This window comes from Centruroides vittatus, unplaced genomic scaffold (assembly GCF_030686945.1).
Source record: "Centruroides vittatus isolate TY-2023 unplaced genomic scaffold, ASM3068694v2 contig_790, whole genome shotgun sequence".
Lineage (NCBI taxonomy): Eukaryota > Metazoa > Arthropoda > Arachnida > Scorpiones > Buthidae > Centruroides > Centruroides vittatus.
In genome coordinates this window covers 1,277,761-1,304,894 of record NW_027122510.1, presented here as the reverse complement: position 1 = coordinate 1,304,894, position 27,134 = coordinate 1,277,761, and the positions used below count along the sequence as shown (strand labels likewise).

Sequence of the window (27,134 nt, the reverse complement as noted above, 5' to 3'; positions counted from 1 at the left end):
CAAATATTATCCGGCTAGAAAATACTAATAATTTATTAAATTATTAGTATTTTCTAGCCCGATAATATTTGGCTTTGGTTGATGTATTACATATGATAAATTTTATCATAGATGTGTATATAGGGTACTACTTCAATATTTATTCAGGTTCATCTCTCCACATTGTATGAGTATTTTATTAGTTATGCAGTCACAATAGTATTAATATATTCATTTTACAGTTAGTGTTTGTGAGTATAAGGCATTTTAGTAGCACTCTTAAGATTGCATGATGTTGACTTTTTTATATAGTCGTCAGCATCGTGTTTTGCCACATGATTTGTCAAGATAGCATTTTTAATTTGCCTCTTTTATTTTTTTTGGAATTATCACAAGGTTGCTGTTGAGAACAAATTACACAGGAACTCTTTCTGAGTGGAAAAGTAGGTTTATCTTCTATAATTTAAAAGGCTTTATAGAATTAAATTATAGAAAATAATCCTACTTTTTCCACTTAGAGTTCCTGTGTAATTTGTTCTCAACAGCAACTTTTTGCTAATTCCGAAGGAATTACAATGAATTGGGAGAACAGTAAGCAATCAAGTACTAATAGTACTAATTTGTCTCTTGTTCTCATTATTGGAAAATTTGTGTATTGCTGTAGTTTATATGTGCCCCTTTCTCAAACAAATTTATTTATCTTACTATAAACATTGAACTGAAACAAATGAATTGTCTGCATATACTCGTGATGCTGAAGAGATTTCTTTTATATCTGGAGCTATTATTTTAACTCTTGTACACAATTCAAAATATATAAAAGAAAACTTAGTTTAATCAAAAAACAATAATAATTAAGATGATATATTGCATTGCTTTTCCTACAAGTAATATATAAAAACTAAGATATTTGTAGACAAGTATATATGTCTTTCTATAGAATTAGTTATATAAAAAAAATCTACAGAAATTGTTGAAATTTAAATTTCTATTTATAGAAACCAGGAAAAGATATTGGAGCTCCGGAATATAAATATGGAGAAACTGCTTATGCTCATACCTCACCATTTCTCGGTTCCTTGGCTCCCGGACAGAGTGTTCAAGCATTTGAAAACAATTTATTTCGTGCACCTATATATGACCACGAAATGCCTGATACCGACTTTCTAATCATTCGAACAAGGCAACAGTTTAGTATATTCTTTTTAAATTATTTATAAATTGTAATTTTATATAGGGGATATTCAAATATTACATAAGTATTTAAGAAGAGAGGGATGGAAGAAAATCTTATATGGAGAAAGGAGATGTTAGTTTGTTTCTTACTCAATTATTACCTACTCTTTGTGAGGTCCTGGAATGGTCTACATTGCAGCATTGCATGTACCGATGCTCCTTGTGGACATCATAAAAGTTTGTTTTTAAGGAAAAGTTTTTTATTATTTATTATTTTAAGAATATATTTTATCCATTGGTTTTGTATTATTCTGTATATGAATTTTTTATTAATATAATAGTATTTTCCATTGTATTACATGCAATTTTTTCAGCATACAGTAGGGATATCACTCCCCCATGGGGACAGTGAATGCATTAGTTCAAATTAATATACAAAATCTGTTCTATCTCATATTTATTCCCTTATTTTCATAAGTGAGAAAGGGGATAAATTAACACAAGTTTATATAGTTTAGGAGATTACAATGCTTCTGTTTTCTAAGTAAATAATTCTATAGTATTTTGTTCAGTAAGTAAAATATCTGAAGGTTAAAACGTACATTTTATATCTTTGGATATGTTACTTACTGAACGAAGTATTATACCTATAAATATAGGATTATTTAGTTAATAAAAAGTGTAAGAATATAGCAAACCTATGATAAAGAAGTAAGGGATTATAATGGTTTACTCAACAGTTACACCTAGTTATATGGGAAAGAGGGGTTAATAATGACAGAAATTATGCTTGAATATCCATTTATTTATAAGTTAATTAGAATTGCTATCTATCAGTCATAAAAATGATTTGATATTATTCACATTTGATCATTTATGATTATATTTTGATTAAAAAGATTAATCTATGGTCAAAACAATTATCATAATGCAAATAGTTTAACGTATTTGTTATAGAGACATATAATAGACTAACAAGCTAACTTAATGTCTACATCACATTAACATTGTACTGATTATAAGTTAATTAATTACTGCTATTGATGTGTGTATTGTATTTTACGTGAATTTAATATGTCGCATTCAGCTGAAAGTTGTGTTTAAATTTCAGTTACTACATTCGAGAAATCGAAACAATATACACGATAGGCCAAGAACTGCCACTCTTTGAAGTTCCAGGTCCAAATTCCAAAAAAGCAAATAATTTTATTCGTGATTTTCTTCAGGTAACTTCTATAAGCAATAAGAATGAATGCAAATAGAAGAAAATTATGTAAAATTACTAATTCATAAAATATTTTAGGTTTTTATCTACCGTTTATTCTGGAAAAACAAAGATACTCCTCGTCGTATTAAAATGGAAGACATAAAGAAAGCTTTCCCGTCACATTCTGAAAGTAGTATTCGAAAACGTTTAAAACTATGCGCCGATTTTAAAAGGACAGGTAAGAGTTTGAATTATAAATATTTTAATATATAAAATTTAACTTAAAGTATAATTCATTAATATATTATTTTTGTAATTAGGAATGGATTCTAATTGGTGGGTTCTTAAACCCGAGTTCAGACTTCCGACCGAAGAAGAAATAAGAGCAATGGTTTCACCCGAACAGTGCTGTGCTTATTATGGAATGCTGGCTGCCGAACAAAGATTAAAGGTTCGTTTTCATTTGTATGGTCGATTCTGATGCATTTCAATGTCTAAACATAAATTCAAAAATTTAATCAGGATGCTGGTTACGGTGAAAAATCTCTGTTTGCTCCTGAAGAAGAAAATGATGAAGATATGCAAATGAAAATGGATGATGAGGTTTATATCTTTTATATTGAATGCATAATACTTTATTATGGGTACGTTCGTTAAGTCGAATGAGTTAAACGCGTTAGTAACAAATCGTTCGAAAAGTAGTAGTCTCGCTCAATGTGCATGCTCTGCGGTGATGACGTATCGAACGAAACTCTAACGAAGCTCATGAAGGAAAGAGTTAGTTTACTTCATTAAGAAAATGGCGCCTGACGATATCGATGTTTCTAGATCTACTCGAGTGTTTAAATTGTGAATTAAAAGGTGAAATGCTTGAAATAACTGTCCATCCGAAGCAAGCTAAGAAAAATATTTTGGATAAGGCTGCACTAGCAACATTCATATCTTCGATTTTAGAAACAGCCATTTAGTTATAACGAATCGTTCGAAAAGTCTAACTAAACAAGAATAATGATGACGTCATTCTCGTTTAACTTGTTTGACTTAACGAACGTACCCTATATCTGAGTATATAGTAATTATAATCTTGTCTTAGGTGAAAACTGCTCCATGGAATACTACACGTGCTTTTATATCTGCCATGAAAGGAAAATGCCTTTTGCAACTAGCAGGAGTAGCTGATCCAACAGGCTGTGGAGAGGGTTTTTCATATGTTAGAATACCAAATAAACCTCAACAATCAAAAGTAAGTATTTTTAAAAATTTAACATTAATTTGGATCATCTTTTTTGACCTTCCTTGCCTTCAGGCTCTTCCTAGATGTTTTTGAGCTTTACTTTCTCTACATTTTTATAGAGTATTGTTTACTATTTTTTGCTGTTATCATGGATGATGTCCTTTAAACTCTTTTAATTTAAAGGAGCCAGTTTCTTCAGTTGAAAGGAATCTTTCTCTTTCTAGGGTTGAGATCACATTCTCTCTTTTTCGTTTCCCGATGATCCTTCTTTGTCAGAACAACAGCAGAATAATCTATAATATTAATTTTATATTTTTCTTTATATAATATATTCTTTTATGTAGACTTAAATATAGTAATTAAAAAGTTTAACATAAAAATCACTGTTCAAGTGTGTTATTTTGTAAGAATATTGTAAACTTTGGATTGTAGAGAAACAAAATTAGTCCATATTAAGAGTTATTCTTTTTGATTTTATCTATTTTATATTAGAAATAAGAAATGTAATAGTTTCAGTATAGCAATATACAGTGGTGCCTCGTATTTCGAATTTAATTCATTTCAGAAGGATGTTTGAACTCTGAATCATTCAAAATACGAGGCAATTTTTTCCATTAGAAACAATGGAAAGTGAATTAATCTATTCCCAAACCTTAAATGGTACCCATTTTGATAAACTTACAGCAAAGTCATAATAATTTAAGGTAAAAATAACACAATTAAATGCCCTAATAATAAATTAAACATGAAAACAACATATAATACAATGAAAGCTGCATTAACTGGCTGCACACAGTTGACTTTGGCGTCTTAAACATGGTTGCCAGATTCGTCACACGTGTACTGCTTTAAAGCTTTGTGATAAGTTACTTTTTCATCTGAATCATTGATATTACAACCTTCCTTTTGTTAGATTTCATTGCTTCCACACAGTTTTCAGATTCATGATTAATATGTAAAGGTTATATTGGGTTGAACAGAAATTTTTTGAGTATTTTTAACAGCTGTTGTTACTTAACATAAAAGTGTGATTTAAATGTGAAATTTATCACATTATTACTAATTTGAGAGAGTATTCTTGATTCAGAAACTTATTTTATGCTTTGAGCACATTTTTCGTAGCACAGGCAGTTCAAACTTTGAAGCATCATTTGAATTCTAAAGTGAATTTTTGTCAAATTTAGTGTATGAAATTAATCATTCGAAGTGTGAAGTACACTGTACCTACACCAACATGTACATATGTTCTTGCCAAAATTAAAAGAGTAGCTCACCCTCAAATGTTTATTTGAAAGAGATAAAATAAACTCTCGAATAATATATAATAGTTAACGCTGAAATTCGTCTAGCCTATTTTAATAATTACTGAGGAACTACAGATGATGTTTGCTTTATTTTTAAATTAATTTTAATTACCCTCATGCTACTTCATTATTATTATTATTATTATTAAGATTTAAATAATTAATACAAATGTATTTAATTATTAAAATTTTCTTTCTGTAGGAAGAAGGAAGCAGTCAACCTCCTGCAAAGAAAACTGTCACAGGTACAGATGCAGATTTGCGCCGATTATCCTTAAGCAATGCAAAACAGTTATTAAGGAAATTTGGAGTTCCCGAAGATGAGGTAATTATTTTAAAACTTGAAATAATTTTTATTAGGATTTAAAAAGGAATAAAACTTAAAATATGAACAATTAATGAGTCTTAATGTAGGAATTAAATAACTTTAATAACCTCTAGAGCAGCATTTCTCAAACTGCGGGTTGCAATCCAATATGGGGTCGTGTTAAAATATTAATGGATAATGCATAATTTTATTTTGTTATATAATATACAGTGACACCAGTTTACCAGGTTTTTTAAAAAAAATTTTATAATGTAAACATTTGGGTCACAGAACCATTACAACAGATATATTGAGTTGCATGAGTGAAAAGTTTGAGAAATGTCATTCTAGATATACTATATTTTGTATTCGGAGAAGAGAGACATAACATCAAGAGAAGGATAGACATAGGCACAACAGTGAAATGAGACTAAAACAAGTTTAAATGTATATAATAATATGTATTTTTCTTCTTAATTACAGTAATACCCAGAACTTACGCAATAGGTGGGACCGAGCGATAACCGCGTAAGTCGAATTTGCGTAAGTCGGGATATAATTTCACATATAAATTCATACAAATTATTTTTAATTGGTGCTGGCGACTAAAGAAAACAATAATTTAGAAAAAAAAATGTTTAATAAAATCTTAGATAATACATATGTATAACAAATTATATTATTAAAATCGTAAACCGAACTTATTTTGATGTAGAAGGCTTCCTAAAATCTAACAAATTCGTCTGACTGCTCAAAGATTTTTTTCTCCTGCAAAATTTCCTCGTAGCATGCTAATAATTTTTTTATATCTTGTTTTGTAGAAGAAATGCACTCTTTGTTGGAGTCTATATATTCTGAAATTTGTAACCTTTTTTCAATTAAACTGAGGCCTTCTGTTAAGTTTCCAACCGTCATTCGATCATCTGATTGAACTGGATCTAAAGGATCAAGTTTTGCCAATTCACAAATTTTCATTTTTGTATTGAAGTTTTTAATAATGTTAACTTCACATTCCAAAGATAAAGTTTTTCTTTTCTTGTTTGATGCAGAAGAATCAGTTCTACTTCGTCTGGATGACATAGTAGAGTCTCTCAAGTCTCCGTAGGTATAACAAACACAGAAATAAATAACACACAATAAATTGTAGCTATGCGTCGATTCCGCGTGACACATCCAAGCATGTAAGTAGAACAATAGTGTGGGGGGAGTGAGTAATCAAGAGTTGTGTGGAGCTCAAACAAAAGACGAATCAACGAGATTTAAAAATTGTGTAAGTCGGGGTAGCGTAAGTCAAGGTATTACTGTATTTTGAACAATTAACAATATCTTACAATGTCTTCCAATGCTTACTTTGATCAGATATTCCAGTAATCATTGTGTAGTAACTTAAATCTGAATTTATGTACAAAATGGTGGCCTGTCTTCTCTAATATCTTTGTGTTTGTACAGAAACATAACCTTCTATTTTAATGTGTTTATTTTAAATCATCATTAATTTAAAATTAATTAATTAGAAATATTTTATATACCAGCTAATGCAGATTTTCTTTGTTTTAAAAAAGTAGAAACTGCAATATTTAAATTTCTTTGAGTACAACTTAAATTTATGTACATTTTTACTAGATAATTTCTTATTTTATTTATCCAATAAAAACTTTTTTATGACCCGGTGCAAGCTTAAATTAATAAATTTATTAAAATATAAATGAACTGTAAATAAATATTTTACACTTCTTATTCTTTCTAATCAGATTAAAAAGCTCTCGCGTTGGGAAGTTATTGATGTTGTAAGGACTTTGTCGACGGAACAGGCAAAAGCCGGAGAAGAAGGTACGTTCGATATTTATAGGCATTTCTAAGTAAAAGTAATTTGTTATTAAATTTTGATGATGATGATGTTTCAGCAATGAGTAAATTTGCTAGAGGAAATAGATTTAGTATTGCCGAGCATCAGGAAAGATATAAAGAAGAGTGTCAAAGGATATTTGAATTACAAAACAGGTATAAATCAGATAATATTTAAATAATTTGTAATCAAATTCAACTTTAATCATTGTTTGCAGAATATAAACTATGTAAAGAATGTAAACAAAAATTAGAGAAAAATATTTAATCAGGAATTTAACTTTATAGTATTCATATTAAACAGTGTTAATATAATGGAAAGCATACACACAATGCAACTAGGTTACTTGTAAGCAATAGAATTGGATCAGTAATAAAAACAAATATGCTAAAATAAATAAATGATGTAACAAAAATGAAGAACTATGTATTTACTTGGATATAAGACGAGGTTTTTATTCATTTATCACAGCTTCAAATTCCTAGGTCGTCCTATACGCACAAACAAAAATTTTTTGCGTTTTTGCAAATAATTTTTGTGAACTGTGTATTTGCAATTTTTACCGGATGCTTACTCTCTTGTATTTAAAAACATAAGTATTTTATCTGGGTAGTTTGAATCGTTCTTATATATTGTCAGGAGCAAAGATGAATAGCAATAAGAAAAGCAAGACTTTTGAATAAAATTTCAGATTGAAATTCCAAAATCACTAGGGAGCCTGATATAAGTTTTAATTCATTCCCATGTGAAAACAGATGATTATTTGGAAATCAGAATTCAGAGAAACTCATAAGTGTAATCGACGGAGAGTGGATTAGACTGTTAACAATTGGCAAAAAAGCTTTCCGATTGTTCAGCTTCACATGAAGAAATTATGTTGTCGATTTTACAAGATTTTTCCTTAAAGTTTAAAATGCCAGTAATTTTTGCAGGAGAATATGTGCATTTACGTTCATTTGATATTTTACTTGTGATTAAACAAAATAAAATTAGAAATGTATTAACAAATCTAATTTTCTTTATTTTGATCTTTAAAGTCACACCTTGTCCTATATGCAAGTAAATACAGTATTTTCCTTTATCTTGATGCAGATACTTTCAAGTTTGCCTCGGTTATATAATTGAAATCAGAGTAATTTATTGTGTGTCAGGGAGCTTCTGAGTTCTACTGAAATGGTGTGCTGTAAAGACGAATTAGGCTGAGACAAAAATGGGGCACGAATATACTCTTTGTCATGGCATCCCCAGGGCATTGCTTAACACATTCCTGACATTGATTATATCATTGTAATAATAAACTTGGCAGTCAAACATGGGTCACATTGCTTTGTAGTCTTCTCTACGTTTTTTTATAAACAATATTATCTTCTAACTATACCAATTCATTTTTCTGTAAGGAGTCTTTCTATGCAAATATTTCATGTTTGTGAATGAGACTATTGTGTTATGTACGGCAGATATTGTTTTTTTCTCTCTGAAGATATTAAATTGTTAAAATTTAATGTTTGAATAATTTTTTCAGAGTTTTGTCATCGAATGAAATATTGTCGTCAGATGAAGAGTTTAGTTCTGAAGATGATTCGGATATTGAAGAAATGGGAAAAAATATAGAGAATATGTTGTCAAATAAAAAAACTAGTTCTCAGGTAAAGTATTGGTATCTCGTAAACTGTTATAAATTAAGTGCAGTTATTTTAAAGTATTGAAGACAAAATACAAAAATTACTGAACATTCATTCACAATCAATGGAATACAATTAATACCAGCAGAGTCAACTTTCTTCATAGACTCCTCTCTGTCTATACATATGCAAATTAATTAATTCCGCAAAAAATTTTATAATTATTTGATCAAGAACTTCTAAAACATTTTAAAAACTAACTTCTAGTTAAGCATGATGGAGTCTGGATAATATTCTAGTCATATTTAACTAGAATACTATCCAGACTCCATACTGTTTAACTTCAGTGATGTAGCAAGACTTGATGTTTTCAGTGAGGGTTCTTAACTAACCACATGCATGGTAACTTAATATTTTACACAAAAATAAAATGATTATATAATAAACTTTATGTAATCATTCGTTAAAGATGTTATGGTATCATATTTTTAATAGTTTTCTTAGTGAGATTAAGTTAATCAAATTTCTTTGATAGCTCTCTCATGAGCGAGAAGAGGCAGAAAGAAGAGAACTGCAAAAATTAATTATGGGGGAAGAAAGTGTTACTAATGATGATAGAAAGAAGAGTAAAGGTTTGTAAGATTATTTTGATTGTTCATTTATGCTTTTTGATGAATTTATGAAAATAAAAAAAGGAAATTTGAATTAAATAGAAAAACAGAAGGAAGATGACAATGCTTCGGTAGCAAGTATGGGTTCAAACTCGGTAAATAATAATTTTTTCTTATAAATTACTATGGTTAAGAATAATTATTAACTAAATACATATTATCTATTTACATTTTTACAACAATAAATACAGTATGGAACCACAGTGCCAAACTGTGGCTGTTCTAACCTCTTTCTGTGACTTCTGTATACTTATAATATTTAAATGATACCACAGGATTTTAATTTGGTCTATAATACAGCTTAGTAATTATAAAGATATGTAATTTGGACTAAAGTTAGGCCATTAAGCTGCTATCTTGGTTTAAATTTAATAATTAGAAATACATAAATTTAGAATATTCTGAAAGAAAAGATAGATCTGAAGCAAGACTTGAGCTTGCTGCATTGGCAATTGTGATAAACATCCAATCTTTGTTTCCAGACCAATTAATTTAAAAGGCATAACCATAAATTAATTAGCCTGATTAAAAATCTGACAGTATTGTTTGCTTATTACAAGTAGCAAAAAGAAAGAAAGAATGCATGATATTTATTGAATCTTAATATTTAAGCTTTACACTTTCTTTTAATAAAGTTGACAAATGACATTAAGTTTAAGACAATGATTTGATAGTTAATATTTCAAAAAGGCTCCATAACAGATTTGAAAGAAAAAAAACAGAAAAGATATACTATAAGATGTTGTAACAGTCATTTTATCAAGCCAGCTTTCTCAGCCATTATTTACGTAATGTACAGTACATCATTTGTAATGCATAATACATTTTATTTTTGTTCAGATTATTTGAAAGGGCAATGAAATTTGAATTAATGTAAAGTTAGTTTTGATAGAAAGTGGCAATACAATCTACTATATTTGAATTAGCCAGCTTAAAATTAATCCACGTTACTGTACTGTTTGATAAAACTGCCAGGCCAATAATTTTTTAAACTTGTTCTGCTTCATTGGTGCTAAGAGTCTATTTTAGCAAGTTCATTATGGGTTCAGCTGTACCTGCCAAGTGGTGAGAGACAGGGCTTGATATATCTGGTGGACCACCTCCCAAAAAACTCCTAGGGTTTTCAAAACTGTCTGGATTTCATCCTGTCCCCCAGGGTGGTAAGCTGCCAGCTTAATTGCTTGGCCATCCAGCTATCAGATCAGGATAATGTCATCTCTTTTGAAAACTTTGTAATTTTTTATATATTTCTGACCTTCTCTACTTAATTAATAGTTTATTAATCAATATATTTCAGTATATAAAACAAATAAAAGTTAAGTGTCACAAATATATAAAATTATTTGTCCATCCATTGGTCCATGTTCATAGTTTCATTTATTTATCATCCAAAAATTGGTCTTTAACATTAAAAACTAGAAATTGAAATGATATTTTGTAAAAATAATTTCTCAATAATGAATCAGATTTTTGTATTTTATTAATAAATTTAAAGGTAACATTAGAAAATTTATTTCTTAAATTCTAAAATAATATGTACAGTACATAAATAATAAAATATTATATAAGTAATGAATCTAATTAACTCTTTATATGCATTAGAGTGGAAGAATTTTGAAAATTTATAGAACTTTCAAATCTCAAGAAGGGAAAGAGTACGTGCGAATAGAAACAGTTAGAAAGCCCGCCGTCATCGACACTTACGTTCGCATTCGAACGACTAAAGATCCGGCTTTTATGTAAGCATTCATTTTTAAATTATTCTATCAAAAATTGGAAAAGAATAAAAGATTTAATTATGTTACAACAGTAAACAGTTCGCATCTACTCTTGATGAACATCAAAAGGAAGAAATAAGAAAAGAAAGAAGGAGGTAATTTGAAGTTTTATATTGTAGAAAATAATAGGTTAAGCAAACTGCAAAAGCAGCAGACCAATCTATAAAAGATTTGCTTATTAATGTGACAGACCATAGTTTGAATCTGATTCATATCCTTGCGATTTTAAATACAGTTTGAACACTGAAGAAAATTTAATAATCCAAATTATCGGTATTTGCAAATTAGTTTGACCTTCAAAAATCCATTTTGAAAATTAAAGTAGTTTTCACTTTAGTATTTCATATAGTTTGGCAATTTGCATTCTGTTTCTAATTTCTTTTCTAATCTTTCAATCATTTAAACATTTTTAACTAAAGGTAAACTTGTGTGCATTCTACATGTAGATAATCATAAAAACGTAATTAAAGAACTCTTCTGTCTACACTCAGATATTATTTACAGAACACAGATTTTTGGGCAATTTCTGAAACATAGACACACTATAAATCATTTGACTACATGTTCTTTTTTAAAGTTTTATTTAAAATTCAAATTAACTGTGTTTTTTTTAAAGTGGAATAACAGGGGGTTTGAATTAATCAGATTCAACTGTTAAAGTATTCACCGCCTTCTAAGGAGCAATGTTTCTAGTCATGTGTTGAAAAAGATTGTTGCATTTACCTAATATATAAATGTCAAATAATTTATTATGATGCTCGCGAGGAGATGTTGACATATGCGACGTAGACTGTTCCGAGACATCACTGGCAATGAATGTATTTAATTAGCACACAATCTTGCTCATATAAATTTGTAATTTTAAATCTTTTTCTGTTTTATACACATTATATTGTGTATAACACAGAAAAAGGTGGTGGAAAAATACTATAATATTTTTAAGTTTGTTAGAAAGAAATTGTGTTTTAGAGTTTGATAGAGGGATAGTTTGCATTCTAGAAGTGTTTGATGACCTCAAACAAGTACTTGCTCCCAGACAGCTCTGGATTCACTAGAAAAGGTTGAAGGCAATATCAAATGGTTTCTATACATGTCATGCAATTTCATATACAGCTCTTTGTAAATTAATCTAAATATCTACCTCTACAAAAATATGATTTATTATTCTTATATATAAAATTCAAATTGATTAGAATACAGGAGCAGTTGAGAAGATTGAAAAGAAATGCAGAGAAAGAGAGATTAGCACCACCAAAGAAAAAACCAAAGAAAGAGCAACCTGTTCTGAAGGTAATATTTATTATTAATTACTATATTTATAATAATAATTTTTATATCAAGACAATTTTTAAAATATTAAATGTGATCAAGTCTTAAAAATATACAAATAACATATTCATTTCAATACCCCAGTTAAAATGTGGAGCTTGCGGAGCTATTGGACATATGAGGACTAATAAAACCTGTCCACTCTATCAGCCTGCTGCACCCGTTCCTCCCGTTCAGGTAGCAATGACTGAGGAACAAGAGGAGGAAGAGGAAAGAGCAGGATTGGACGACGACGATCTAGTAAAAGTAGACGAAACTAAAGTGGTTTTGTCGAAAACATTAGTCAAGCATGCAGACGAAGTGAGAAGGAAGTCTTTGGTTCTTAAATTTCCTAAAGAAGCTGTTTCCGTCAGGAAAAGGCGTCGAGCGGGTACCGTAGTTCATTGCGATTACCTTAAGAAACCAAATAAGTCGGCAAATCGACGCAGGACTGATCCTGTGGTGACTCTAGCAATTATTTTGGAATCAATTCTGAATGAAATGAGAGATCTTCCTGATGTAAGTAGTGAATAATTACAGTTCTTTAATATAAAAAAGTTTCAAAATTGTGCTTAATTTTTTCCACCTTTTTGGCTGCAGACGCAACCTTTCTGGACTGCCGTAAACCCAAAAGTCGTTCCTGATTACCATAATATAGTATCAAGACCAATGGATCTACAGAGAATGCGCGAAAAGGTTCACGAGCATAAATATCAGAATCGAGAGGAATTTCTACAGGATGTGAATCAAATTGTTGAAAACAGTACTCTCTATAATGGTGAGATGTTTAAAAATATTATTGTTTTATTATTTTATCAAGAATAAAGTATTTAGTGTTAAACTGAAATATCACCCAGGAGGAAAGAGTATTTATACTCAGACTGCCCAGAAAATGTTTCAACTTTGCATCAACCGGTTTGCCGAAAAAGAAGAGAAATTAATGAGACTCGAGAAGGCCATTAATCCACTTTTGGACGACGACGATCAAGTCGCCTTCTCATACTTGCTAGAAAATATCGTCACGCAGAAGTTGAAGACTATTCCCGAATCGTGGCCATTCCATCGCCCGGTTAATAAAAAATTCGTTAAAGATTATTATAAAATCATTAAGAATCCAATTGATTTGGATACAGTAATTAGGGTAAGTATATTTTTTATTTATTTTTATAAAAACAAGTATTATCTATAGAAATGATATAAGAAATTGTCTGTAAATTGGAAAATAACGAATAGAAGCATTACTGTCGCTTGCTATTTCTCTCCAGTTTGTTGTGTTGCATCTACGGTTTTGGAAGCTTCAGAATCTGTTTTAAATTCTATATTTGATTGGATATGAAACCATCAAAGGCATTACTTTAGTTTGAAGCTCTTATATGATGTCTTTATATCATCTGCAGAGATGACATGGAATAATTTCATTCTGTATATTGTAAACTACTTTTGTATCAATTTTCATAACAATATATTGATTTTTCCTTTTGTTTTTAATTGTTTTTCATTATATAGCAACTTTACCAGATTTACCTTAACAATCCTGTATATATATTACAGTGTATTCAATATGTTTACCATCAACTTCAATAAACTTTGCATTATAGAAGGCATCGTGGAAGGGAATTGATCAGTTCGTGCATTTTTCAGATCCCTATCTTTGCAACTTCTTTATATTGGTGTAGCTCAATGGTGGTGTATGTCAGGGTCTGTCAGTAGTTTGAAGAATGTCTCTTGAAAATTTCAGATTAAATGACTCAAAGTGTGTTGTCAAACTTTGGGATAAGATAGAGGAAGCTCATTTAAGCTGAAGGCAAACATATCAAACACATTATAATATAAACGACTACAGATTATGGACAATAACAGTAGCAGCAAACAATCAGAAATTGAATTAGAAAAGTAGATTTTAACAGTCAGATTGAGAGACAAAGCCATATGTCATGAAGCAGTTCACAAACGATAGTTATCAATTTGTTTTAGAGCATTATAAAAAAGCTTGCAATGAATTGAAATTCAACCTAAATAAATTTGAAGGAAGCAAAGCAAAGAGTTTAATTTGGCTTGCCTGTGAGCTTCCTCTACATTATCCCAAAGTTTGACAACACACTTTGAGTCATTTAATCTGAAATTTTCATTATTTTAAGAGACATTCTTCAAACTACTGACAGACCCTGACATACACCACCATTGAGCTACACCAATATAATGAAGTTACAAAGATAGGGATCTGAAAAATGCACGAACTGATCAATTCCCTTCCACGATGCCTTCTATAATGCAAAGAATGCAAAGTTCATTGAAGTTGATGGTAAACATATTGAATACACTGTAATATATATACAGGATTGTTGAGGTAAATCTGGTAAAGTCGCTATATAATGAAAACAATTAAAAACAAAAGGAAAAATCAATATGTTATTATGAAAATTGATACAAAAGTAGTTTACAATATACAGAATGAAATTATTTCATGTAACCTTTCTCAACTTCCACGACTTTCCTCTTGCCTTGGCTTGAAACAACTGCAGGCATGCTTGACCTGCTTTGATCACAGTCGTCATCACCTCTCCGATGGAAGCATTTAGAGCATCCTTGGTATTGCTATGCTTTGCATTTATCTTTGTCTCGACCATACCCTGTGCATAACAGTCAAGGGAATCACAGATGGGGCTGGATAGGGTTGCCACAAGTCGGGATCAGAGCCCGAGCAGTTTTCTGTCCTATTGCCGATTCTCATGCACCATTCTGATTGATCTTTTTTTTTCAATTTGGCTATGAATTCTGCACTTCTCTTGTGATCAAAATGCTTACTGTGAGTTGTCCTGTCAAGAATCACATTCTTCTTGACATCAAACGCCCTGAACTTCTTGACTTGCATCCTTGCAATCATGGTCTCCACGCCACTCCATTTGGGAGGGCAACTTTTTGTTATGAAGCAATTCTAGTATAGCAGCTCTTCTGTGGTATTTTTGCAACTTGTCTGAGCAGGTTCCAGTAGTTGACTGTTTGGTGTTTTTATTCTTCAGTGACTTAACATGTGCTTATACTTTCATCTCCAAGACTGCCTAAGAAATTCCAGATTTACCTCAATGATCTCTGGTTGCTGGTTTGGTCTTGATGACTTGTACACCTTGCAACAGAGCAATCAACTTAACACAAGTTCAGTAAACTTCTCGTTAAGGACGTCTTGAAGATTCTGTTAAAGTATCTATTGAAGTTTTAAATGCTAAGATACATTTTACAGTTACAAGTAAAGACTTATTTTGTTTATGTTATTTTTAAGTCAGGTCATTAAGTAAATTAACGCAGATGTGTTTTACAGATTACAAAACTAGTTTTTAAACTGTATGATACAACGTTCTGTTTATTGTTGTTACATGTTAGTATTCTCTATAGATACAAAACATAACTTTTATTATCTTAAGTTATTGTTTTTAGTCTAGAAAAAGATTTCATAATTCATAAATTCATATATAAAATTCACATTTACACCAGTTTAATTAGTTGTCTCTGTAATTTTAATTTATTTAAACTACATAAACTTAAATAAATTAATAAAAATTCATGTTACATAGCGTGTAAAATATATCGCAATGTTAATAAAGAGTGAAAGTCTGTTATTTCTTGATATAAACTTGAATGAGAAAGAAGTTTTAGCGTACTTTACTCAAATATATTTTAAATTATTTTTAAAAAGTTCCTCAAATGCAAATCTAATTCTGCTTTTCTTGGAATATTTAAATAATTAAATTACTAAAAATAATCTTACAAAGCCCTAGATTATTTCTTATAAAAGAGAGTTTGGTTTGTTTAAGCCTTCTGTTTGTCCAGATTTGAAAGAATTTTCTTCTAAATTTTACTGTTTTGTCTGTGGATCCAGCTAGTGTAACTAATGCCATTGTTATCAAAGAAAATTTATAATCAAATATTTTTTGACAAAAACATAACTGACAAAACAATGTAACATGATAATGGAACAGTTGAAGTCTATGGGTATGAAAACAGAGAAATGATTCATTAATTTACAGTTATTTTATATATATATATATATATAACAAGACAGACGATAAAATAAGTCTGAATTCAAGTACTTTTACTGAATTTAGTATTTAGAAAAATCAATAAAAGTATTAGAATTTAAACTTGTTTATCAGGTCTTTTCTAATTTGATAAATGGATATACTGTGTATGATATAAATAATGATACTTCACAGATTTATTGATATCATGTGAAATGGTTTATTGTAGAAATGTAATGATATAGGGCTTTAAGGGATGAGAGTTGGAAAATTGGTGTTTATAGATAGATAACACAGTGAATGAGTAGTGTTGTTACAGTGTTCTATACAGGAATTTATTGAGTTTGGCAGCAAAACTAGGATCTAGATCATTTTCATTTAGGTAGGATAACAATCCTAATCATACCGCTGGGCTCATTTTGTAGCTTTTTAGGCAAAACAGAAGTATTAAAATGCCAAGCCAGAGCACGGACAGCGACCCTATTGAGCATTTACTGGAAAAAAAAATTGGGTGAAAGACAATTTAGAAAGTGAGAAAGAAGTTAAATTAAAAAATAAAAGAAGTACGGAAAGAAATTGATGCGAAGGAAATTCGAAATTTAATTTCATCGATGCCCAGATACTTAAATGATGTGGTAAAGGCCAAGGGAGGCCCTCAATATATTTATTATTTATTTTTTTTACATAAACTTTAATGTCTGGTTAATTATTGTGTTTTCATTAGTTTGTAATTATTTCAAACATTAATTTTTCCTCCAAAACTTGACATTTTAATAAGAGCTAAATTTGACTTCCTAATTTGATATTTATTTAAAAGTATTCAATTAAAGTCAGATTTAATTGTAACTTACGATATTTCATAGTATAAATTTATATAATTCATAACTTATGTAATGCAATTACTTATAGCCACTATGACAAGTGTACTGTTGTTTATATTTCTATAACTTTTACCAGAAAAAATGTAAAGTTTTTGATTTATTATGACATTAAATTTTTATTTTCTCTATGTACTATTTACCAAAGAACAATATTCTACGTCAGATATAAATGCGTGAGTAGGATCGTATAAGGCTTGGTTAATCATTCTGAGTATTTTATGCCTGTTGTTATGATTCATTTGGGAATTATTATGACTCAGAAAGTCAAAGTTTTGTATAAATTACAGCTTTAAATTGCATTATGACATTAAAAAAATGCCTCGTAAATTCATTAGGAGGCTTTTTTTGGTTACAGTTTTGTTTTATTTTCATTAAGGACATTATTCCTGGTGTCGAAAAGCTAAAACTTATTGTCAGACAATGGGTCTGTTTCATTTTCTTCAATAAATTAGTATTTTTATGATAAAAAGTGTAATGATTGGTCAATACATCACAGAAAAATATTCAAATCCAAGTTGCTTTTCAGAAAGACAACCAACTTGGATTTGAGAGTTGATCTGGGTATATTAGAGTGATCCTTGTCATCTGGTTAACCCATTGTGGGCATGACCCAACCCATGTAAGGAACTGAGTTCGAACGTTATTTTTATTTTATTATTATTATTTCCATTTTATTATCTTTTGTTTGGGGTTTATGTTTATTTAGGACGAAGGTTCCCCACCACTCTCTTGTTAGTAATGAAAAATGAAGATAAAACAACTCAAGGAGAAATAAGCGCCGTAGGAAAAATCTTGCGCACTTGCGCTGCCCGGCGGAAGTAACAGTCTGCAGAGAAAAAAAATGGAGGGGGGGAGTCCCCACAATCACTAGTAGAGAAATACTTGATAAACCGTCTTAAACATCCCAGAAAATTATGATAAATATTTTGTAAACGGTTTATAAGCTTTGTCGGAAACTTAAAGCTGCCAGAAAAGAAAATTAATGTTAGCAACTAAGTATGTAAATAAGGGGAGTGACCCAGCTCAAGTGTGACGTCACCTCACAGTATAAAACCCGTACGTTAACCGAAGAAGGAGAGGTGATTTCCAAACCGAGGTGAATTCCAAATCGAGGCGACGTTGAGAGCGAGGTAGATTCGAAAGCGAAGTATTTTCTGATAGAAGTCCAGATTGATAATTGGATGATCCAAGGTGTTAAAGAGGAGTTCGATTGACGATATCGAAAGTATTGAGGAAATAGTTTCTTCATATAGTGAGGTGACGGATAGACATTTAATTAGTAAGAGATTTTGTTCATAGTTTCTAAGTATTTGATTGTCGAATTTTCAAAGGGAAAATTAATATTAAGTTAAGCTAAGTAGCTGAGTTTATTGTCGGGTTGACTTGTTGATTTTCGTTAATAAATTTTGTTTGGATTATTGACATTTGTACGTAGTACGTTTTAGTTGCTAATTAAATATATTTGAACTTTTGATCTGACTTGATATTTATCGTTATTATTACTAATTTTTCGGTGCACGCTTAAAAAGCCCAGGCCTGGCAAACTAATCTCGAATCCACGTAAAGTACCCGTTAGGTTAACGGAAGTTTTACCGACCGTAATTATAGTCGGTTTCCTAAGATACTAAAAATAGTACTTTACACCCATAATGGGCATAAAAAGAAAGGTCTTAATTATCACAAGACAGGAATTAGAAAAGTAATTCTATATATATCTGCTTCATTTGATGACTACCAAAACTACAATACTGATAAGATATAGTGATGATATTATTTAGAAAGATACTAAAATATATAATTTTGCTAAGATAATCAGGTTTTTGGGTTCGTCGGAGCTTTTTTCTGATGACGTACTGAATAGTTGCAATGTATTGAGAAATATAAACAATGTTATACTTTCTCTCTTGCAGAATATCAAAGGACATAAGTATCATAATCGCGAAGACTTTTATAATGACGTGGAACTATTATGGAAGAACAGTTTAACATTTAATGGAGCTGAAAGTCAGTTTACCAGAAAAGCAAAAGAAATAGTAGAAGCGTGCAGAGCTGCTCTCGACGAGGTATGAATATTTGGTAACTCTTTTATTTGAAAATAACATTATTTATATTTATTTATTTGTTTTATTTTTTCTGCAGCAAGATGAACAACTGACGCAACTGGAGCATGCCATTGCAGCCGTACAGGAAGCGGCTCTCGATGCGGCCGAAACAGATTCGGTCGTCACTGGAAACTCTGCACCTCACGAAGACAGCATGATGATGGAAGAGAATACTAAAGATGAAGAGATGCAAGACAAGATATCTCATAGTTTTAATCAGGTAAGCTTCTTTTAAAACATAATTTGTTAATGCAGGTAGTCCTCAATTAATGTGTTAGATACATTTCTTGAAAGAAGAAATGTATTAAGTGAATGTTTCATATAATGCTCAGTAGACTCAGATTCAGATACACACAATTGCAATTCTCATTTTCAATTTCCACAAAGCCATTTTTATAGTTTTCTCATTTTTCTCACTACTCCATCTTTCTTGAAGATATAAACTCTTGACTTGGCTGACTTCTACTTCGTTAATATAGGTTTCACTGTATTAGAACACCTTTCTGTAATGAACAATTTTTGCTCTGTGGTATAAATAAAGCATAAAACTTCATTACAGTTGATTTCTCTTAAGCGGGCGTTGTTTATTATGGATAAGGAGAGACACAGATTGTATGATTGATGTCTTGGCCTCTCTTAATGAACTTAGTAGATAACAATTGAGTTAACTTCCTTGTTTGGAGTATCTGTAATTGCAGTCAAATCAGTTTCAGAAACTCAATACTCCGAGTTCTTAAAATTGAGCCCATCTTCTTTGATTGCATGGCTTATTATTATTGTAATATGGTTTATGACATATTACAGATTCTATATTGGCTAACTTACAATTGTAGGAATTAGCTTAATATTTCTGTTCATTTCAGTTTATAAGAGGTATGTGCATCTTACAGTCATAATTAGCATAAACAATGTTTTTCAAATAACATCAATATATTGTTTGAAAACAGTTATGTAGACATACATTTAGTCTAATGTGTCATCTTGTGTTACTTAAATCTACTTGGCTGATAGTGTCTAATTGGGGGCACTGTTGTAGGAGGGTGGACAGCACACAACCCTAATTATACAAAGTCAAAATGATTTTATTAGGGTTATGTTCCATGTGCTTTCCTGTGAAAGCATCCCATATTAGATGACATGATCTGCCACGATTTATGACAAATTGAAATATTTCTAAATAGCCAATCGGTGATAGATATAGTTGCATTTAGTGGTTGAACATGTCATAAACAAGAAGATGGATCCTTTGTGTAGGCTATTTTCCCTACTCTGGATTGGTTATTAAATGGTTTATGAATACTTATGGAAATATCTTTGTTGTGGAATTATTGTGGAAGAACAGTTTAACTTTTAACAGATCAGAAAATCAGTTTATTAGAAAAGCATCTAGAGTCATTCTAAATACCTGTGAAGCTTCAAATGAATGACTTGAAAAATTTTGAAAGTAACTCAATAAGCTATTGGGAGAATTGACTAGAGGCAATTGCAATGCAGTACATAGTGGGAGGCTAAACTTACTTTTGTTATCACTAGTTATTCTTCAGAAAATATTTTAAACACAGATGAAACAGGATTGTTCTTTCACACTCTTTCAAACAAAACTTTGCTAACAGAACGTGATTCATCCTTGAATCACAAAGTAGCAAAAGAACAACTAACAGTTTTGATATGTGCAAGTATGAGTGAAGAATGCAAACACTCCCTGGTGGTTGGAAAGGCTGTCAAACAAAGATGTTTCAAGAATATAGATGTCATAATTTGAAATAGAATGGAAATCAAACTAAAAACACTGGAATGTGTAAATGGGAAAGTGCTTTTGCTTCTTGAGAATGTCGAGATCATATTTTTACCACCAAAATGTCACTTTAGTTTTTAAATTTCTCTCATCAAAGTGCGATTCATATTACAGACAAATGTGCTTTATAACCATTAGACATCATCAGTCAACACTGATCCTAAGTGACACAAGATGACAAGTTATGAGACTAAATGATGAATATCCACAGTAGTGGAGCATTGCTTGAAATGCTGACAAAGAAACTTGGATTTTATGGGTTCAAGTGCTTGAACAAGGCCATGCTGTGCTATGATACAGAGAGGCAGTTGCATCAGGCAGCACTGTAAGGGGTGACATTTTGAAGACTTGCATCATACTGAAAAAATCTACCGCACAGCCCTGTGCTTGAAGATAGGTTTCGCCATCAATTCAGAGTTGTTTTTTGAAAGCTGGATTTCCTTTAATGAATGAGAATGCTTACAAATTTTGTGGCATTAATTATATAGGGTGTTTCACAATGTTTTGACGATTTCAAAGTTGAATAACTCACGTTAACCGAGATACAGTGAGGGTGGCGCCCTCAATTAGTAGTGCAGACTGTCAACTTTCATCTCATATAGGTTACTACTGGTATCATGGTGTACTGGTTGAAGCAACATTGTGCATTCACGGTAGAGTGCTGTTTTTATTTTGGCGAATCTGTCGTGCGCATGCAATGCGAATTTCATAAACATTTTTAAGATTTGACTGATTTAACCCCACCAGACTTTTTACTTATGGGGTTATTTAAAGGCGAGAGTGTACTCCGACTGGCTAAGAAGCTTGGAACAATTAAGAGATTGAATTCAAGATGAAATTTCTAGAATTCCTCCAGCAGTTACAAAAAATGTGTTCAAAAACTGGGTGAAATGCCTCGAGTCTCATGTAGCCGCAAATGGTCGTCATTTGTCGAATGTAGTATTTCATAAGTAAAATTGAATAAATTTTGTACCTTGTGTAAAATTTTCAATGTTTTTTAGCAATTAGTTTGTGAGTTATTCAACTTTGAAATCATCAAAACTGTACATGATATGGAGACAACACAGAGTTTTATGAATGCAGCAGAATTTATCATCACTGCACATCATTATGTTGACATAATTTCTCAACTTAACCACAGCACTATAGCATCTAATGCTTGCTGAGAAATTTTATTTAACTGATTGTTTTCAGCCTATTTTATAGGCCATTATCGGGTGTGAAATCCAGAGTATAAACTATTACAAAATGTTCTATTCTCAACAGGCATTAAGCGGCATAGTACTGTGATTGTCTTTCTTTGCTAGTGCAATTTACTACTGTATCTCAACTTAATGTAAAAACAATTCCTTGGTCACTTTCTGAGAATCAAGAAAGCAAGAATAAATAAAAATAGAAACTTCTTTAAATGTAGTCTGCACTAAGTGAAGTTCAGCTTCATCATACATCTAAGTGACTAATAACATTTGAACCTAACGATTTACACCTTGGTTACATTATGCCGAAATTACGTAGAAAAAGTTTTTTGACACGCAATATCGACTTAATGGAAGGTGTTGGTCCTTCTTGCCAGATTACCCAGTTTGAATCTTGTTACAGATACAGACAATTGCATTTGTTCACTTTTACTGGGAGGTATGTTTTAAATCAAGGCAGCAGAGCATTTTTGTTTTTTTTTTAATTTTGTTGAGTTTGTCTCTGTTTGGTGGCATCTGGCTTTTCCTTTCAAATCTAGATGCTTGCCATTATCTCTAAATTCAGAAGTGGAGGATGAATGTTGAATTTAAACATTATGTCAGCTCCCTTTGAGTCTTTTCATATCGGATGGCTATTACAAAAATAGCTGCCAGCAGGACATTGTTAACCACAAGAATTCTTTCTCTAGACTCCACTGATCTTATACTGTTTGCCTGTTTGACCTAATTTGAATTTAAGATTGCTCCAGTCTTTAAAGAATGCTCTTTGAGCAAAGATTGAAATTTGGCTACTTTTTCCCATTGTTGGTCTGTTGTGGTTACATTACAGTTAGCCATATCTTCCAGGACAGGCTTCAACTACAAGAATCACTAAATCATGAGATATGTGCTATCTAGTGGCCTGGTCAATTATGGCACTTAGTCATGGGTACTAGAGCATCAAGTTAGTGTTCTGTATTCATGGCCTAAAAGCAAAATCTGCTTTAAATGTAGTGTCATCACATGTGGCCAATAGCAAAGTGTGCATTACACGATGCATATGCTTGATACTTGAGAGACAACCACTTAACATCTTTCAAAAATCTCATCTAAATCGATCTGTATCACTATTTTCCTCTTGCTCATCCATCTGGCATTCCAGCTCATCCCACTCTTTCTTTATATTTAATTTGTTTACAACTTTTGTCATAGTTTGAGACACTATCAGTTACAATGGCTATGCTGACAAGCTTCTTACAATAATTTTATGTTCATCAGTCATAAACTGAATGATTGTAGTAAAATAGTTCATTCTTTGACAAGAACAGGCACCCATTTTTAAGAAGAAATATTTACCTTGCAGAATTTTGTTTGGTTTTATTAGCCATCGTGGTTCTAATGATGTGTCTTGCAAGTGAAATCCCTACCTTTCTAGGTATTTTTCCATTCACGTCTAGGAATGCTTTATAGGAGAAAACTTGGAAATATCACTTTTTACAGCCAAAGTTAATGATGGATTGCCTAAATTTTTCAAAAGTCACAAATATGGTAACTATTTGAGGTTTAAAATATTTCATGACTGATTCCTGCGCCATAGGCTTTTCTTTACTCTTCTGTTTGTCCAACCAAGGAAAACATACACTTGCTAAAGTGCAATTTGCCACAATCTGGCAAAGAAGATACAAAACATTAATAAACTATGCCACAGATTGGTAGCTATTAAACACATTACACTTAATAAAACTGTTTTCTGTATTTTTAAATGAATAAAACGCACATTTTTCCTTAATTTAAAAGTCAGAAGGTCTCGTAAATCGAGATCATTTAATATTAATAAACGCCAAACCGAATTTGGCTTTCCGTTCATTGCAAAAATACATTATTGATTAGTGATAGTTCTCAAAAATAGATAAGTTATTCAGTTTATTTTTTTTACATTTGTTTCAGAACCTCATAAATTAATTCATATACAAGTTTAACTGTAAAATCAATACCCATCAATAAAATCTAAAGATCGGCTCCTTTGTAGAATTCCTTTTAGCATAAGATTTTATGGTTTCTTTCGTAAATGCGGCATTAAAGAATATCACTTGAGGCGTTGTCGACCCCTCCAAGATGTATGGGAAATACAGCTTAAATGAATTTGATTGTACAAATAATCAAATTAAAAATTGCATCCAGATTTATAATTAAATAATCTAGGTGCAGTTTAGCTGCGCGTTTAATATTGATTAAGCATTTGTTCTGTTTTAATTAAATTTAACGCATTTTAAAATTCATTTATGGCAGATTAGTATAACTCATTATCTGGTAAAAATAGTTGTTTCCGACAAATGATTATTGCATTGCTCATTACTATGCAAAGCAATAAAGAGGATTCAATCACTTTTGCTGATTCCGAGGTGCTCTCATTGCATAGTTCTCTGGAATTGTTTGTGCAAATTATCAGTTTGAGAACTGCATTAATAAGTCACATGACACATTTGACTTTCTTTTTTTTTTTTTTTTTATTAATTCTTTATTATATAAGGGATTTAATTGAGAAATTTTTTGTCAGTTTATAATGATGTGGAACAACTGCTACATAATAAAGTGCACTTTGTGGTTAAATTTCTGATACAATGTCCAAAGTCATTTATTTAAAGTTATTGGCTACACGTGAGAGTTTATTATGCAATTTCTTCTGTATGGAAGAGGAAGAATTGGATTGAGATATGAAAAACTATAAAATGGATGATGATGATGATGATGATAAATATTTGTGGTTGTTAGAAGCAAAACCTCACAGCAGTGAAAGTAACTAGATGCTGTTGTCAGGGCACTATGAAATTACAATTAATACTTAAATATAAACACAGTTAAAAACCTATAATAATTTTATTAAATGTTAAATATTTTTCAGGGTAAAGATGATCAAGAATTTATGGAAGGAGATTATGAAGAAGAATCAATGTCTTATTATCACCAAAGACATACTGGCGAAGGTGACGACGGCAGCGTTCTCGCCAAAGATCTACAAATAACTCCCGAGAATTCAGATAACGAAGGCAGTGATCTGGGCATCAGCGAGAGTGACGAAGAAGGAAGAGAAATGTCTGACTTGGTGGAACAAGAAAACAGTCTGATTGTGGTGGAAGACGGTAACATCGCGTATCAGGAGGAATCAGTCAATGTAGATAATGAAGTCATAGACGAAAATTACGATCCTTCGGAATTTCTCCTGAGAGGACAGTATGAATTTCAGCAGAATAAAGAAGAGATGCAGATCGAGAATACCGAGAATGTTATAACGAATGATCTGGCCGTCTCGGACTCGGAGGAAGAGATGGCTGTCAGACAGGATTCTTCGGATAGAAATGAAGACGAAGAAGTAGATCTTTGGTTTTAATTATTTAGTTTCACGTGTCCTTTGTCTTAATGTTTAGGTATCTTATCAGTTGAAACCAAAGTCTTGTTACATTGAGAATTATAAACATGACTTCAACACTTCAAAAACACACAAAATCTGGATTTTAACATCTAATGTATTCAAAAACATACAACAGAATACTACCAAATTATCATCAAAACCCATAAGTTTTTAATGTATATAAGCTCATTTTATTTATCAAAAATTCTACTGCGATACAAAAAACATGAGCATAACTTTTAAAATTAGGATGGAGAGTCATGCTTTATGCTTTTCATTTGATATGTTTAGTTTACACAAGTCCTCTCAATGCCGTTTTTACATATTATAATCTTGATGAATCATCGTGGATATAATGTATAAAAACTGCAAGATTGATCAAGGAACCAATGGCAAAAACACGTTAATGTTATCGCATACGAATATGTACATAACTATAATTTTTTTGGTAATATTTTATTTGCGAGTTGTCTAGTATAGAAGATTAGACAAAATGATTTCAACATTATATCTGTGACAGAAACTGTTATCAAAATCCCTACCATAGCTTGGTAGGACTTGACTTGGCAGTCGAATTTGCGCGCCATACTCTCTCTAATCTGTCAACCAATCTATCCATGAAATCTAATTGTTTCTACAAATTTCTCCAATCTCAGTCCTTGTAACTAGCCCCAAAAACTGTGTGACCAAGTTGTCGTGAAAATCATTTTGACTGATCTTGTATACATTTTTGGGAATTGGGATACGTACGTGAACTTAATTTTTTATGGTTTTAAGACTTTAAAAAAACAAACTATTGAGAAATCATAAGAAACATTTTAAATTGTTATGATTTTCTGTACGTCAGTCTGGGCTTTGTACATTTGCAGAAATCAACTATGATGTATTTTAGTACCAATTATTGTTTTAACAATAAAATTATTCCATATACGTGTATCTAGAGTACATTATTTAACATTTATATCCACTTTTAGGAAGTAGAAATTCAGAAAAATATCCAAAACAGTTTACTTTCATATAAATAAACTCCTAAAAACACCATTACATATGAACTATATATACATTATTTAACACTTATATCTGTTGTTTTGTATGTGGATATCTAAAAAATAACTTCATACAAAAGTAAAATATTCTAAAAACATTACTACGCTCTCCATACGCAGTTTATTATTATTACATTAAGAAAAATTTATGCATCCATAGAGCACTACATCACAATTTTATCCACTTTTTAGAATAGAAATCTAAAAATTTCAACTTTTTTTAAATTAAATTTTATATAAATATACTTCTAAGAATATCAGAGTAAAGTGCAAGCAATCAG

At 30.9% G+C, this 27,134-nt stretch overlaps 1 protein-coding gene across 2 annotated transcripts in view; it reads left to right on the top strand.

The window, feature by feature from the left end:
- Window positions 1-26,741, top strand: part of Taf1 (TATA-box binding protein associated factor 1) — an 80,492-nt gene extending 53,751 nt beyond the window's left edge. The window contains exons 18-38 of one of the 2 annotated variants that reach the window (XM_067278109.1): window positions 978-1,168; window positions 2,267-2,381; window positions 2,459-2,600; window positions 2,683-2,813; window positions 2,885-2,965; window positions 3,456-3,605; window positions 5,103-5,225; window positions 6,959-7,037; window positions 7,112-7,208; window positions 8,576-8,699; window positions 9,211-9,307; window positions 9,389-9,441; window positions 10,949-11,085; window positions 11,157-11,219; window positions 12,318-12,414; window positions 12,538-12,951; window positions 13,033-13,210; window positions 13,293-13,573; window positions 19,237-19,389; window positions 19,466-19,648; window positions 25,301-26,741. In XM_067278109.1, the coding sequence (XP_067134210.1) occupies window positions 978-1,168; window positions 2,267-2,381; window positions 2,459-2,600; window positions 2,683-2,813; window positions 2,885-2,965; window positions 3,456-3,605; window positions 5,103-5,225; window positions 6,959-7,037; window positions 7,112-7,208; window positions 8,576-8,699; window positions 9,211-9,307; window positions 9,389-9,441; window positions 10,949-11,085; window positions 11,157-11,219; window positions 12,318-12,414; window positions 12,538-12,951; window positions 13,033-13,210; window positions 13,293-13,573; window positions 19,237-19,389; window positions 19,466-19,648; window positions 25,301-25,786 (3,375 nt within the window). In that variant the 3' untranslated portion in view covers window positions 25,787-26,741. Of the gene's footprint in view, window positions 1-977; window positions 1,169-2,266; window positions 2,382-2,458; window positions 2,601-2,682; window positions 2,814-2,884; window positions 2,966-3,455; window positions 3,606-5,102; window positions 5,226-6,958; window positions 7,038-7,111; window positions 7,209-8,575; window positions 8,700-9,210; window positions 9,308-9,388; window positions 9,442-10,948; window positions 11,086-11,156; window positions 11,220-12,317; window positions 12,415-12,537; window positions 12,952-13,032; window positions 13,211-13,289; window positions 13,574-19,236; window positions 19,390-19,465; window positions 19,649-25,300 lie in introns of both variants that reach the window. The other variant, XM_067278108.1, reaches the window with a different exon arrangement.
- Window positions 26,742-27,134: the final 393 nt, after the last annotated feature.